This window comes from Babylonia areolata, chromosome 7 (genome assembly GCF_041734735.1).
Source record: "Babylonia areolata isolate BAREFJ2019XMU chromosome 7, ASM4173473v1, whole genome shotgun sequence".
NCBI lineage: Eukaryota > Metazoa > Mollusca > Gastropoda > Neogastropoda > Buccinidae > Babylonia > Babylonia areolata.
This window is the reverse complement of record NC_134882.1, coordinates 24,679,505-24,695,328: the sequence shown is the minus strand read 5'-3', so window position 1 is coordinate 24,695,328 and position 15,824 is coordinate 24,679,505. Positions and strand designations below refer to the sequence as shown.

Here is a 15,824-nt window from a genome sequence, read left to right as displayed (position 1 = left end):
TTTTTCCCCCTGGTCCTCAGCAGGTTTGAACCCATGCCTCCAGGATGGTCACCACTTCAGGACTTAGTCACCTTTTCCAGGGTTTTTTCCCCCAAAACAGGTAAAATGTTCAAAAAATTCTGTGCTCTTTGTTATTGGAGAAAGACCCATAAAAGTATATATTTTCTGAAAGGTAAATGAATAAAGAATACAAAACACATATTTTCCCATTTTACATATTTTTAGTGACATGTTGTTTTAAAATAGTGTTTTGTTTTTTTGTCACATTTTCAGCTAGTTCATTACAAACATTGCACTAAAATATCATATTTTCTGGACAATTGGATATCTGCACACACAAAATCATACTAGAACAACCACAAAAAAAAGAAGAAAAAAAAGAAAAAGAGACAGATACACAATGCATTGTGACTTCTCCTCTTCACCCCTCTCACACGGTCACTTCATCCAGTTCTCATCAGACCCGTTGGCTGAGTGCTAAGAAAATCGCTCACACAGTGTCCTGCTAATAATTCGGTCAGTCTGTCGTCTGCTACGACTGTACAGCCGGCATCACTCACTGATAGTCGTATCTTGGCCACTCTCTTGGTTGCTCCCTTTATTTTCAGTGAAATCATCGACCGTCTTCTCCTTTGAATTTACGCTTCCATTCTTTCTGAGCACCAGCTAAAGAAAGCAATCTTGGTTGATTTAGTTTGCCATGATCGCATGTCTTGAGCACGGCATCAGTCCAACATTTTGTTGAGTGAGCGAGAAGAGGAGCCAGCCAAACACTGCGGCAGTAACCCAACCAAAACGTTCAAATAAAGGACTGCCTCATGACGTTGATTGTTTTTCTAGCTGTGAATAGAATCTAGAGAGATTCCTCAAGCTAAAGCTACCAGCATTTTTGTCAACGAACTGAATGCAAAGCAGGGAAAAGTCAGAATATTTCGATGACAAGTTATATCATCATTGTGGCAGCGAAGCATACATGCTTGCCATGACGAGTTATCTCGTCATATAAGCAGCCTAGTGGTTAATCCTTATGAAGTTTGCTTTCATTCCTCTTCAACCAGATCTAGCTGGAACTCTTTTCTGTTGCTTCTGCCATTGCCTTGAGAGCCCATGTTTAGTATTTTACCACATCATTGATGATCTGTCAGGGCTAAAGACATGCTTTTGTCATCAGCAAAAAGCTTAATAACTGAAACAATATTAGAGACAATATTGTGTATGTGTATATCAAGAGTAGAAGGGGTCCAAGGACAGATACTGGAACACCAGCCCTGATTGTTCTTAAGTGAGATTTTTTTCCACTTTAATTACAACATTCTGTGTACAGTGTGACAAATAAGCATTAAACCAGATAAGTAATTTATCTCTTATATTCCTATAGATTGGAGTTTTGCCAATAGTCTTTGATGCCACGCATGGTCAAATGCCTTGGATATATCAAAATAGATAGCTTGGGTTGTTATGCCTTCATCAAAAGCTTAAAGATTTATACTTAAAAACTGATAACTTTTGAGTCTCCAAGGATAAAACGAGATTGCATTGAGGTGAGAATATAATTATCTGTTAGGAAGGAGAGCACATGTTTATGTATACATCTTTCAAGAACTTTGCCAAGACAGCTAATTAAAGAAATGGAGTGGTAGTTGTTACATAATTTTCTTGGGCCTTTATGTATAGGGGTTACATGTGGATGTTTCCACTGTGAAGAGATCGATTATGGTTAGTGGGTCATAAATGACATTAACTGCAGAGATAAGTTATCAATTGTGGATTAAATCAGGACCAAATGCTTTGTTTTCATCAAGATTATCTGTTGTGCTTTTAACTTCATGTGGAGAGAGCAAAACTGAACAAAGCTCATTTTTAAATAGGGGCAGTGCAAGGAGCAATAATCTTCCATAGAATCCGGCATCATTGAATATATCTGCTTTCGCTTTATTTGAGTAAAATGAATTGTATTCCCATTGTATTCAACCGGTAGAATTTTATCTGATCCAATACACTTTTTATTCATGAACTGCTTTACCAATTCCACCCAGTCTTTAGTACCAAACTGCTCCAGGCCAGAAACTTTTTCGTCTAGTTCTTCATGATAATCTTTCTTTCTTTGCCTCTTCAAGGATGTAACTTGATTTCGAACTTATCTGTGTGCTTGCCAATGTGGGTCAAGATGCTGGTTGTGTGTATGAGTATTTGGATAGTCGGACATACATATGCATGTGTGTGTGAATGTGTCTTCTTGGCATGTCTGTGTAGTGTTTTTTTTCTTATTAATTTTATCCAAGGAACATCTTTTGATCTTATTGTAACCGTTTTGACAAGCATATATTGCTTAGCCATTCCAAAGAAAGTTTCGGTAAAAATATTTGTACATTCGTCAAGGGTTCTACCAGAAATTATGTCATCCCAGTCAGTTTCAGAAAGAAGGTTACAAAATTTGATGTAATCTAGTTTCTTATAGTTGTAAATAACTTGTTGGTAGCTGTGATTTGAAGGAGTTGCATTTTTTTATGACAAGAACTTGGACACAGTGGTCACTGCATATATCTGGTAAAATTTTGACTGGTCAAGGACGGGTGGGGACTATGTAAAAACCAAAATTAATCTAAACAAGTACAAGTAGTTTCTGTTATTCCAGTGGGACTGTTTGTGAGTTCATGAAATTGGTCCAAGTTAAGTATATCTGTAAGATGAGATGGGTTAGACAAAAAGTCTGTACTGAAGTCACCGTGAAATATTTCAGCATGGTATCATTGGCTTTATGAATACTTTTTAATTAGTTGCTGATGCCCCACTGGGGTATTTGGCAGCCTATGAAAAGACCACACTAAAATAAGCTCTTTACCTAGTCTTATTTCTGCCCAAACTGCCTCCGGATTTTCAACATGCAAACCAAGTCATGGTTTACAAGTCAATTGATTCTTTACTTATATGGCAGCTTACAAGTCAATTGATTCTTTACTTATATGGCAGCTCATACCGTCAGGTCAGGTCATTAGATCTGCTACTGGTAACCTGTAATCCAGTACAACCTGTTCAGGGTCGGGTTGCCGGCGACTAAACCGGCACTCCCACCGCTCCCTTCCGGGACTGGTGAGGCGGGTGGCTAGACACCCTTATGGAGATCCATAAAAGGGCGTTGGCTCAGGAGAGCCACCGATGGCCATCTAGCTCCACCGTGCTGTGTGCATGCCACACGCAGTTGGCCCCCGGGGTGTGTCTACCCATGCATGCGAAGTCTGGATCCGGCAGAATCTGCGGAAGAAACCTATCCGTTCAACGGAGAGGAAGGCGGTTACAGCAACGCACTGTGGAGTGCAGAGAGCAAGATGAGACACCGAAAGGATATCTTGGTCATCCACTGCATCCGTGCTCATCCTCCAGTCATCTCGACTTAGTCTTGCCACTGGAAATTGGTGGACCCGGACGAGAGAGTGAGGTCGACGTTGCGCAACTCCTCTTCACTTTAAACAAACTCATCGCGCAAGTCATCAGTCATCCGAAATGACTTTTCATCCTTCATCATTTCATCACCCCCAAGTCCTGTGGTGACAGGCGAGCGACGAAATGACAGGTGTGGGTACACTGGCAGTCGCAGCCGCAGACCTGCACGCAGGTGGCTCAGGCCATAGGGTCGTTCTTCGTCGACAGGAGCAGCGATGGAGCTCGGCAGCCGTCTGAGCGTCTGAGCAGCCCTCTTTAGGAATGCACTGCTCACCTCCCTGGCATGAGGAAGGGGCTAGAAAAGGTGCCCTAAAAATTGCCTGCTCCATATCACCCTGGCCAGCATACCGCGGCTGGCGGGGACCCTACATCAGCGGTCGAAACAAGAAAGAAAAGAAAAAAACAAGGATCGTTCCTCTCACCATTGGTGCTTGGAACATAAGGACTCTCCTGGACAGAGATAACGCGGACAGACCCCAAAGGAGAACGGCACTAGTTGCATCCGAACTCGCCAGATACAACATTGACATCGCAGCCTTGAGTGAGACTCAGCTTGCAGGCGAAGGCGAGCTCTGTGAACAGGGATCTGGTTACACCTTCTTCTGGAGTGGACGAGGAAGCGAAGAGCGACGTGAGGCTGGCGTTGGTTTTGCAGTAAAAACAGCACTTGTCAGCAAGCTAGCTGGAATCCCAAAGGGAGTCAACGATAGGCTTATGACTATGAAACTCCCACTGGCATCTGGCCAGAAGCACCTCACCATTGTCAGTGCCTACGCCCCAACCATGACCAACCCGGATGAAGTGAAGGTGAAGTTCTACAAGGACCTTCACTCTGTCATTGCTGCTATCCCTAAAGCAGATAAGCTCATCATTCTTGGGGACTTCAGTGCTAGAGTTGGCTCTGACTACATCTCCTGGGATGGAGTGATTGGAAAGCACGGTGTGGGCCACTGCAACCCAAATGGATTGCTTTTGCTTCAGACCTGTGCAGAGCACGAACTGCTGATAACCAACACAGTTTTCTGCCTCCCTACCCGTAACAGGACGTCATGGATGCACCCTCGCTCAAAGCATTGGCATCTCATCGATTATGTCATCGTCAGGAAAAGGGATAGGCAAGATGTACGTGTAACAAAGACCATGTGTGGCGCCGAGTGTTGGACAGACCATCGCCTTGTAGTCTCGAAGGTGAATATTCGAATCCAGCCCAAGAGACGCCCCGAAGGCCAGAAGGCTCCAAAACGGCTCAACATCGCTAAGCTGAAAACCATCACCATCAAACAGTCCTTTGTGGAGCTGCTGGAAGATCGTCTGGAATCCGCATCTCTGGACAACCAGAATGTGGAGTCTGACTGGAGGACCCTGCATGAGCTGATCTATAGTACAGCTTCAGAGACCCTGGGACCCATGACCAGAAAGCACAAAGACTGGTTTGATGAAAACTGTGATGAAATCAAGCAGCTTCTGGATGAGAAACGCCATCTGCATCAAGCCTACCTGAGCAACCCAAAGTCCACATCAAAAAAGGATGCGTACGATGCCATCCGCAGGACTGTTCAGCAAAAGTTACGCCAGATGCAGGATAAGTGGCTGAGTGACAAAGCTGATGAGATCCAGGGATATGCTGACAGGCACGATATGAAGAGGTTCTATGATGCCTTAAAAGAAGTCTATGGCCCCACATCCTCAGGATCATCCCCCCTCCTCAGTGCAGATGGGAATACCTTGATCACCGAGAAGGAGAAAATTCTCGAACACTGGGCTGAGCACTTCAACAGTGTCTTAAATCGCCCTTCCTTCATAAATGATGAAGCCATAGACCGTCTCCCACAAGTCCCCATCAATGAAGCACTGGACGATCCGCCAACACTTCTTGAGACCCAGAAAGCAATCCGTCTGCTATCCAGTGGCAAAGCACCTGGCTCAGACTCCATACCAGCAGAGGTCTACAAGGATGGAGGCATTGTGCTGGCTGAGAAGCTCCATCAGCTGTACTCACTCATGTGGAAAGAAGAGACGATCCCCCAGGATTTCAAAGATGCATCTATCATTCACTTGTACAAGCGAAAGGGGAACCGGCAAGCCTGTGATAACCATCGGGGCATTTCCTTGCTCTCCATCGCAGGCAAGATACTTGCCAGGATCCTACTAAATCGCCTCACAGCACACCTTGACCAAGGTCATTTGCCTGAGAGCCAATGTGGGTTCCGGAAAGAGCGCGGAACCACCGACATGGTGTTTGCTGCAAGGCAGCTGCAAGAGAAATGTCAGGAGCAAAATGCTGATCTGTTCTCCACCTATGTTGACCTCACTAAGGCCTTCGACACCGTGAGTAGAGAGGGACTGTGGAAGATCATGGCCAAGTACGGATGCCCTCGGAAATTTATTTCCTTGGTCAGCCAATTCCATGAAGGCATGCAGGCTCGAGTCCAGGACAATGGCGAAACATCTGCTCCTTTTGCTGTCACAAATGGTGTCAAGCAAGGCTGCGTCCTGGCTCCAACGCTGTTCAGCCTCATGTTCTCTGCAATGCTTACTGATGCCTTCAGAGATGGCGATGTTGGAATCGGCCTAAAGTATCGAACAGATGGCAAGCTGTTTAACCTCAGAAGACTTCAAGCAAAAACAAAGGTCATGACAGACATCATCAGAGACTTTTTGTTTGCTGATGATTGTGCCCTCAACGCTCGATCTGAAGCTGACATGCAACTCAGCGTCGACAAGTTTGCCACTCCCAGCAAGAACTTCGGCCTTACCATCAGCACGAGGAAAACTGAAGTTCTCCATCAGCCAGCCCCAGGGAAACCCCACATTGAGCCCAACATCACAGTCAACGGTCAGAGACTCAGTGCGGTGGAGCGGTTCACATACCTTGGCAGCACACTGTCACGAAATGTGACAATCGACGATGAAGTGAACGTCAGGATTGCAAGAGCAAGTGCAACTTTTGGTAGACTCAATGCAAATGTCTGGAACAGAAGCGGCATTAGTCTTGAGACCAAGCTAAAGGTCTACAGAGCAGTAGTTCTCCCCACACTACTGTACGCCTGCGAAACTTGGACAGTGTACCAACGACATGCCAAGAAGCTGAACCACTTCCACACAACATGCCTCAGGAAGCTACTGAACATCAAGTGGCAAGACAGGACCCCAGACACAGTGGTGCTCGCAAAAGCCACCCTTCCCAGCATCTTCACCATCCTGATGCAGTCCCAGCTTCGCTGGGCTGGACACGTGGCGCGCATGCCAGACCATCGGCTGCCCAAAAGGCTCTTCTATGGCGAGCTGCAACAAGGGAAGAGATCACACGGAGGTCAGAAGAAGCGCTTCAGAGATACTCTGAAAGTCTCTCTGAAAGCGTTTGATATCAACCCTGACTCCTGGGAGGAATCTGCAGTGGACCGTGACAAATGGCGCGCTGCTGTGCACAAAGGCGCCAAGTTGTGCGAGGCCAACAGGACTGCTGCAGCTGTTGAGAAGAGGCAGGCCAGAAAGTCACAGGCAAACAAGCTCCCTGACAATGGTATGCCTGTCTTTGTCTGCCCCAACTGTCAGCGAACATTTCGTGCGCAGATTGGACTATTCAGCCATCTGCGCATTCACAGATAGATTCATGAGCATCCTCCCCCCCACCCCACCACCACCTTCCCCCCATCCCCCAGCTGGATGACAGCGATGGTCATCATCGATCTCGATGGACATACCACCACCACCATATGGCAGCTCCTCCATGGGGGTTATTTGGACAGTCTCTTCTTAATGGGGAGTGATAATTTGCTATGTGGATAGGACTCTGACTCAGTCTGAGGACCCATAGGTGACTGGCAGGTTTCAGATAGGATGACTATGTCGAACTGTTTGCTCTCTGTGGCAATAAGATCAACATTCTTAACAAGACATCTGGCGTTTATTTGTGCAACACAGGGTTCACCACTAACGAGTCCTGGGTTAATCTCAGTATCGCCTGATAGCATTTGGTGTCACTCAGTTTACATTTGGCATCATGTGGTTTACATTTGATGTCACATAGTTTTAGATTTTCAATTATCACAAATTTCAAGAAAAAGCGGTGCCACACCAAAATACTACACAATGAATTCTGAACAGTCATTAGCAACTGCTTGATTCACCGTTTTTTGTTGTTGCATGATTGCTCTGAAGTTGTACACACTGATTCCAGGAGAGAGAAAATCAGCACAGGAGAGTTAATGACATCACATTCATCCTGATTCCATTCACACCCAATCACCCTTTAACTCGACCTTGTCATATACTTGGGTACATCAGCTGGTACCCCTCATCATGCTAAAAATAAATTAACAAAGCAACACCTATTCATGAATCTTATTCTAAGACATGATATTTGACAAGGTATGTACATAATACCTTTTCCTTGCACAATTTCCATCAAAAGCAAAAAACAAATAAACAAAGCATGCAAGATTTGTCTGTAACATAAAAAAGACTACTTTGACAAACGTACACATTAAGTTTGTGCAGAGTAAACCTACACCAATGCAGAAAGAAGAAAGCTCTGCATGCCCGGGGGAGAGGGTGGTGGGGAGGGGTGTTAGGAGGGAAACACCAGAAGGGGAGGTGTGTGGAGGGGCTATTGATTAACAACACGTGACCTTTCAAAAGTCCCATGTCCATAAATCTAAATTAAACAGTCTTGGATAGTTTCAGTTTCAGTAGCTCAAGGAGGCGTCACTGCGTTCGGACAAAGCCATATACGCTACACCACATCTGCCAAGCAGATGCCTGACCAGCAGCGTAACCCAACGCGCTTAGTCAGACCTTGAGAACGGGGAATAAATAATAGATAAGCTTGCATAAATAAATAGATAAATAAATAAATAATAATTATAATATAGAAAAAGGTAGTAGTAATAATATTAGTAATACTAATAAAATGATAATAATAAAACATAAATAAATAAGACAACAATGGTGATAAATAAGCGAATAAATGTAAAATATGAAGACACACATTCACACATACACCCACACATGCATAACAGAAATGCACCAAACATGCAGTTTCACATATATGAAAGCACAGTCAGATACATATAAACGTACATGAGCTCCAACACACACACACACACACACACACACGCATTACCGTGCACCTCCTCTACCCCCCTCCTCCACACACTCATTTCTAGTCTAAGTATCGCAGCTTCCACGGCACACACACACACACACACACAAACACACACTCACAGAGATGAACACTTACTTGTACAAGCACATATGAAAGCACAGTCAAATACATATAAACGTACATGAGCTCCAACACACACACACACACACACACACACACATTACCTTGCACCTCCTCTACCCCCTCCTCCACACACTCATTTCTAGTCTGCGATACGCAGCTTCCACGGCACACACACACACACACAAACTCACAGAGATGAACACTTACTTGTACAAGCACACACACATACGCCCATATCTCCCACCCCCAACCCCACACACGTACTTACAAAGATATATATATATATATATATATATATATATATATATATATATACGTTCCAATATCCTGTTGCTCCCACAGTGTAGGCATGCATACACTCACATACCTCATCCTCTACCCCACCTCCCCCCGCACTCCCACCTCCCCTCACACACACACACACACACACACACGTACACATATCTCTCCTGACACTTGTGTACACTTTCACTCTCGCGCATTCACAAACGCACTCAAAAGCACAGACCCACACATACACACAAACACACACAGCCGCCACTGACTGGCCGCAAAAGGGATGGGAAAAGATCTCTGATGCCAAGAACGTGGCGTCTAGTGTGTTGCTCGGTCTATTGTATTTGGAAAGGCCCACAGAGACTCTGTTCCGTTTTGAAGAAATTTGCGCAATGTTGGTTTGGAAATGATGCCGATATTTGTTTGATTTGCAAAGCATCGTGCTCTACCTTTCATGTTAGACTTGCGGCTGCTCCCTCTCTCTGCTTCTATTTCTTTGAGGCGATCGATGGTGTGATGGCCTTGTACCTGTTCTTTTTGGTATTCTTTGACTTTTCTGAGGATTTCCGAATTTCCTAGATATAGGCCGCTCGTTGGTGTTGCGTTACCAGCAAGTCTGTCAGCTCGCTCATTTCCCTTAACACCTGCATGTCCCGGGCAGTATGACCATGTGAGTTTTTTAATCTGAAAGTTGCGCATTGCGTTATGCCACTCTGGGCTTCCCATTCCGTTTTCAATTTTCTGTATGAGGTTCATTGAGTCTGTTAGAATCATGGCATGTTGGTTTCCGGGCGTATGGATGGACGATAGCCACTGGAGGGCATGTGTCACAGCTTCAACTTCCATCGTTAGGCTGGAGGTTGTGACTTTGTAGGCAGCATTCTCTTCCCAAATTGTTTTTCCATTTTGTTTCGCAGTGAATCCCCAGCCAGACTGGTCTTTGGTGACTGAGCCATCTGTGTATATGATAATGTCCTCTTCTTTACTGTTTTCTTCTATAAGCAGCTTCACTTCCGCATCAGTTTTGCCCTCTGGCCATTCCCGACAATGTCTTCCTAGAGTGGGTGAAATGACTGTGTTGAATAGATGGTTGAGGTTTTCGGGGTTTTTCTCCCATTCTTTTGTTTCTTTCAGGTCTTGTAGTCGGCATACTAGCTGGATTGTGTCTTCTGCTTGCCCCATCCATGATCTTCCTCGTCCTAGACGGCTGCCTTTTGGTTCTTTGACTGCGTCATGCAGTGGGTTTTGAGGGTTTTCTAATGCTTTGAAGTAGGTCTTGACCTGTTCTAACTTGTTTCTGGCCTGCACTGAAGGAAGGTCAAGCAGGTATCGCATGGTTTCTGTGGGCGTGTCTTTTGTTGTTCCAAGGATCAGCCTCATAGCTTCATTTTGGAAGAGGATAAAGATTTCCCATTTGTGACCCTCTTGTTCTGAGTTGACATCAGATTGAGATTGAGTTGATGCAACATAATTGTTGTTTTATTTGGGATGGGGGTAGAGGGGTGTCTTTTTTGTGTGTATGGCCACTGTGAGAGTCTTCTTGGTCATCTTGTGACAGACCTGAAGTCAGTGAAACAGAACTCTAAATTATTATATTTTCAGAAACAGAACATCAGAATGAGATGCTGCGCCAGGAGATCAACACGTTGGGGGGAGTGTACCCAGGACCCCAGCCCTACCACCCTCCCCCTCCCCCTCCTCCATCATCTGGAGCCTCCACAACTGACAGCCTGAATGTGATGTGGAACCGCCCCCCTCCTCAAGGCACCTCCCCTAACCGGTTCTTCACTCCACATCCTCCATCAATTGCAGGGCATTCCTCCAACATGGGGCAGACATCTGCTGCTACTGGTACCTACTTTGCCCAGGCTGGTCAGGGCTTACCATCTTTCAGGCCTCATCCCTCAGTCTTTTTCAGTGTAAGTTTGATCTGAGGTAATGTGTGTGTGTGTGTGTAACTTGTGAGAACCATTAACCCTTTGGCTGCCACACATTTTGGTTTCTATTGCCTGTGTGCCAAGTGATTATTGGTGACAGAAGGTAATAACTAGTTTAAAAATTCTGGTATGGAACTATTGCAAAGAAGCATATGTTACCCATATTTTCTGAGAGTAAAATGAACAGCTTTTCAGTTTCAGACAGTTTTTAAGTTTTTTTAACTGGCTGGTTGGCAAAACTGTAACAAACCCAAACCATAAAAGTGAGTTTAACTGCACATACTATACTATGACCCACTAGTGAAAACTCCAGCAGGGATCCTGTCCTGTACAGATTACTAACCTGCTTTTGCGAAGAAAACAAAAGGAGGTGCGGCTAGTAACCTCCCTAAGTAGATTACCTCCCCTCCACATTCCTGTACAATGTCATCTTTTTCCGGCAATTATCTTCCCTCCTGCTCCTGCCATCTTCATGAAGCTAAGTCTTTTTGCCTTTTTTTGCTTCTCTATCACTTCATTGATGCTCTCTTGCTGTCTGTGGTCATGTCTCTCAACAGGTTACATGAATATCTCATTTGTTTGGATGATTGGGTTAAAATTAAGTGCAATCAATTGGCGGATTCACATGACCCACTCTCTCGGGCCCTGCAAACAAGGCTACTTCTCCGCTTTCCCCCTTTCCTGCTACCTCCTTTTGACATCCAACCACTTCCACCTCCTACATCAACTCCAACATCCTCTTCTCGACTGTCCATCTTCAAATACAGTTGGTCAAAACCTTTACCATGATTCTCAATTGATCAGTTCACGTTCAGTATCAGTTCGCTCAGCATACTCTCAGGCCTGCCAGTTGGCAGTGCATGAACCGTCCTCTTCTATCACTCTCCACATGCCCACTTATATAAAGGCTGAAGATGCATCCTCTCCATGGCACTGTTCCAGTGATAGGACCTCCGTTCAGCACTAGGAACCCATAAACAAACAGCAAGATAACTTGTTCTTCTTCAATATTTATCCTTGACAGCAGCTGTGAGACTCGCTCATGGACTCTGCATGCAGTATGCGCTTACCGATTTGAGTAGAGATGCCCTCCCTATATGCAGGGAGGAAGGTGGAGTACTAGGGGACATGTGTGCCCTTCCTGTCACAACCAACTACTTAACCCGCAGTCACATTCACAGGAGAGGCAATTCCTGCCAGTTACCACAGCAGTTACCTCCTTTGGCCTTGCTCAGCCCTCTGCTGCCAATGAATGTGTGTGCTTGGTCTCCCAAACCTCTGCAGCGAGTGAATCTTCTTCCTAACTTTTGGCCTTTGCTGATACCCAGCAAGCTGTATGCCAGGAATCTCACCCAGCAAGTGACATGCTTAACCAGTGGCAGTTCTGTTGCGGCATGTATTGTCGCCCATGCATGGATTGTCGCCGGCGACAATACTTGCAGCCCTCACTGCATATATTGTCACCAGTTTTGGGAGTAAAAAATTCAGTGCAGAAATGATGATAGTATTATGATCACTACAATAAATGTTATAGTGAAAGAGAGAGAGAGAGATGAAAATGAAGATTCATTTTATTTCTAAGGGGAATAGAATATGCAAGCAACTGCTTTTTTTTTTCCATCCACCCTTCAAACAGGAAAATGTCAAAAAACGATATGAGGAAAGACCACAAGAAATGAGTAAATGGTAACATACAAAATGTTGAAAAGATATTTCATGGATGATTACTTTATTGCGCAGTCCACCCCCTTCTTTCCTGTCCCTTTGTTTCTGATTTTCTGTCTCTCTGTCTGTGTCTCTCGCTCCCGTTTCATTCTCTTTCTCTTTGGTTTTTAGATACAAAGGTGATCTTTAAAAAAAATCAAAAAAAAAATCAGTGTGTAGCTTTTTCATGGAATCAGTGTGTGTGTGTGTGTGTGTGAGTGTCTATGAGTGTGTGTGTGTGTGTGGGGGGGGGGGGGGGGTTAGGGGGGAGAGAGAGAGTGTGTGTGTGTGTGTTTACATGAGTGTGTGTGTGTACTCATATGAATGTATGTGTGCGCTCATATGTGTGTTTATATGAGCATGCACACGCGCATATATGTGTGTGTTGTGCGAACGTGTAGTGACGGGGTTGGTTTAATAGGAATGTGCTGTTCATTGTCTGTCATGGTGCGAGTGAGAGTACAAAAAAGTTTTATTGCCCTAAGGTACAACAACCTATGAACTTATTCTGTGTAACACCTGCAAGCCAGCGGTTGCGACATTGTCGACGCCGCCATCTTCAAAGACAGTCATAAAACCTTCTTCAGTCAGACATCTGTGGAAGCAGATGCCAGCATGGGGTGGGGACTGTCTTTGATGCTGCTGTCTTCAGAGAAACATGTTTGGGTTCTCAGCGAAGACATTCTTCGCATTCCGTACATGGTCACATTAAAGTCCTGTATGGTGTAGACCTACAAGACTGGTGACACACACTGAATGAAGAACATTTAACATCCTGTGTGTGTGTGTGTGTGTGTGTGTGTCACACACACACACACACACACACACACACACACACACACACTCTCTGTGTCACACATGTGCACGCACGCGCACGCACACACAGGCAGACACACACTCACCCAGGTACTCTCTCTCTCTAAAGCACACGCATACGAGCGTACACCCACCCGCCCACACACGAAAACACACATACACACCACACAATCATACGTGCACGCATGCGCATGTGCACGCACGCGCGCGCACACACACACACACACACACACACACACACACACACACACACGCATGCACACACAGTCACTCACATGCGCCGTGTCAGAGAAGCCAAATCTGGCCAGTTTACAACCCGTTCACTCTTGACTTTTCATCAACTCAAGATCCTGATCCTGCTGTGTGAGGAGTTGGGACGTAACTTTTATGACCCGACCCAGCGTAGTATTGTTGAACAGTTGTGCCCTCGCAGATAACACACATGCATGCACACATGCATGCGCACACACACACACACACACACACACACACATACAGGGAGAAATTGGAAGTCATAAACAGGCCTGTAACGTGGTCACACATACACACACACTTGCACGCACACGCGTGCGCGCGCGCGCGCGCACACACACACACACACACACACACACACATTTGCACGCACACACACGCAAACATGCACACACACTCACACACATACACACACATGCCAAATACACCTGAACACATACCCCCTCCCCTCTCCTACCACATACCCCTTTTACACAAACACAAATGTACTCACAAACAGAAATACACACGCACGCATACACTCACACAAACAAGCACATAGCAATATCATAAGCGCGTGTGCACATGAACACACACACAATAACAACAGATTGTGCAGTTCTTTTTTGGCCATGGCATATATTGCAGAAGGGCGACAATATGTGCAGTAAGGGTCTGCACATAATGTCACCGTTGACAGTATGTGCAGAAGGATGACAATACATGCAGTGAGGGTCTGCATGCCGGCAACAATACATGCCACAACAAGCTCCTTGCTCTGCTAAGACTATGTACCACACTCCTTCCTGTTACTGCACCCTCCACTTTTGTAGGCCCCTCTCTGTCATGTAGTCAACCTTTTATGGGGACATGCTTCCTATTCTGGGCCTTGCCTAGCCATCAATTAGTTCCCCATGGTGACAGATGCCTTTCAGCATGTGTTGGCACGCATCAGGGGCCAGCCCATCAAGGACATTCCAGCAGGTCCAATTCCAAGTTTCCATGCCACATTGTGAAGATGGAAATTCCTGAAGATACCTACCTGTGCATAACTTTTCTTATATTTGATGACGTATCCAAATGATTTATGCAGTTACCTACAGTTTAGAATACAACACATGTATGTCATTATGTTGGTTTATTTTCATCTTTGGTCTGCTTTCTTTGTGTTTCATCCATTTTGTCCTTTTTTTTTCCTTAATATGTATTTATATCAGTTGTCTATGTATTATGACTTATGGAAATTTTATAGGTAAAAAAATGTTTATAATAAATCAGATAGGAACTGTGTCAAAGTACAAGAAAAGAAGGGGGATGACATAGGCGGCTTTGGGGTAAGAAAACTGAACAGAGGCTTTTTGAAAGGAGAGTTGTCCATAATACAAAGAGAGAAATTATTTGTTTACCGAAGGGAGATAAACCAAGACAGTACTTAAAAAGTGGGGACCAATATCACTGTTATATATGAAACAGGCACTGCTGTTGCAGCATATATTGTCACCCTTGTACATATTGCCGACAGCGATAATATTTGCAGACCCTCACTGTAGATATTGTCACCCTCACTGCACATATTGTTTTTTTGCACATATTGTCACTGGTGACAATATGTGGAGACCCTCACTGCACATATTGTCGCCCATCTGCAATATATGCAAGGAGGGTGTTACAGTTCTTTCTGTGTGCGTTGTTCATGGTTCTCTAGTTTTCTATTTTTTTGTATTCAGTTATTGCCAGATGCATGTTTTTCTTATCAGTTCTGTAATGTGTTACTGCATCATTGTGTCCAGCTTCCACTCAGCTAACAAACCAAAAATTATGAGAAAAAAAAATTTGTTTTGATATAACAATAATAGGTTTTTACTATCTTCAATTTTAGACCAATTGGCTAACAAAGAGTGCAACAAATTGCATTCCAAACAATTTCATTAGAAACAACCACAGATTGTCCCAGATTACTTTCCAATGTTTTTTTGGATTCAAAATTTTTTAGTTTCCTTTCTGAGTACAGTTCAGTTAAAGTTTCTAGAAAGCTATTTACGGGTCCTTGGATAAGTATAAGATTCTTTGACGGTGGCTTCCTGTTATTTTTGTTTTTTTTATATTTTAAAAAATTTTTAACATCTACTTAACTGGCCGGGTGAAATCTTCACCGTAATTGAAAAAGTGTCTTCTTTTCATTGGGGCGC

The 15,824-nt window shown here is 44.5% G+C and overlaps 1 protein-coding gene across 1 annotated transcript in view; it reads left to right on the top strand.

Annotated features, from left to right (window-relative positions):
* LOC143283807 (uncharacterized) overlaps positions 1-15,824 on the top strand; it is a 68,208-nt gene that overhangs the window by 27,944 nt on the left and 24,440 nt on the right. The window contains exon 4 of the mRNA XM_076590178.1: positions 10,550-10,866. Within this exon, the coding sequence (XP_076446293.1) occupies positions 10,550-10,866 (317 nt within the window). The remainder of the gene's footprint in view (positions 1-10,549; positions 10,867-15,824) is intronic.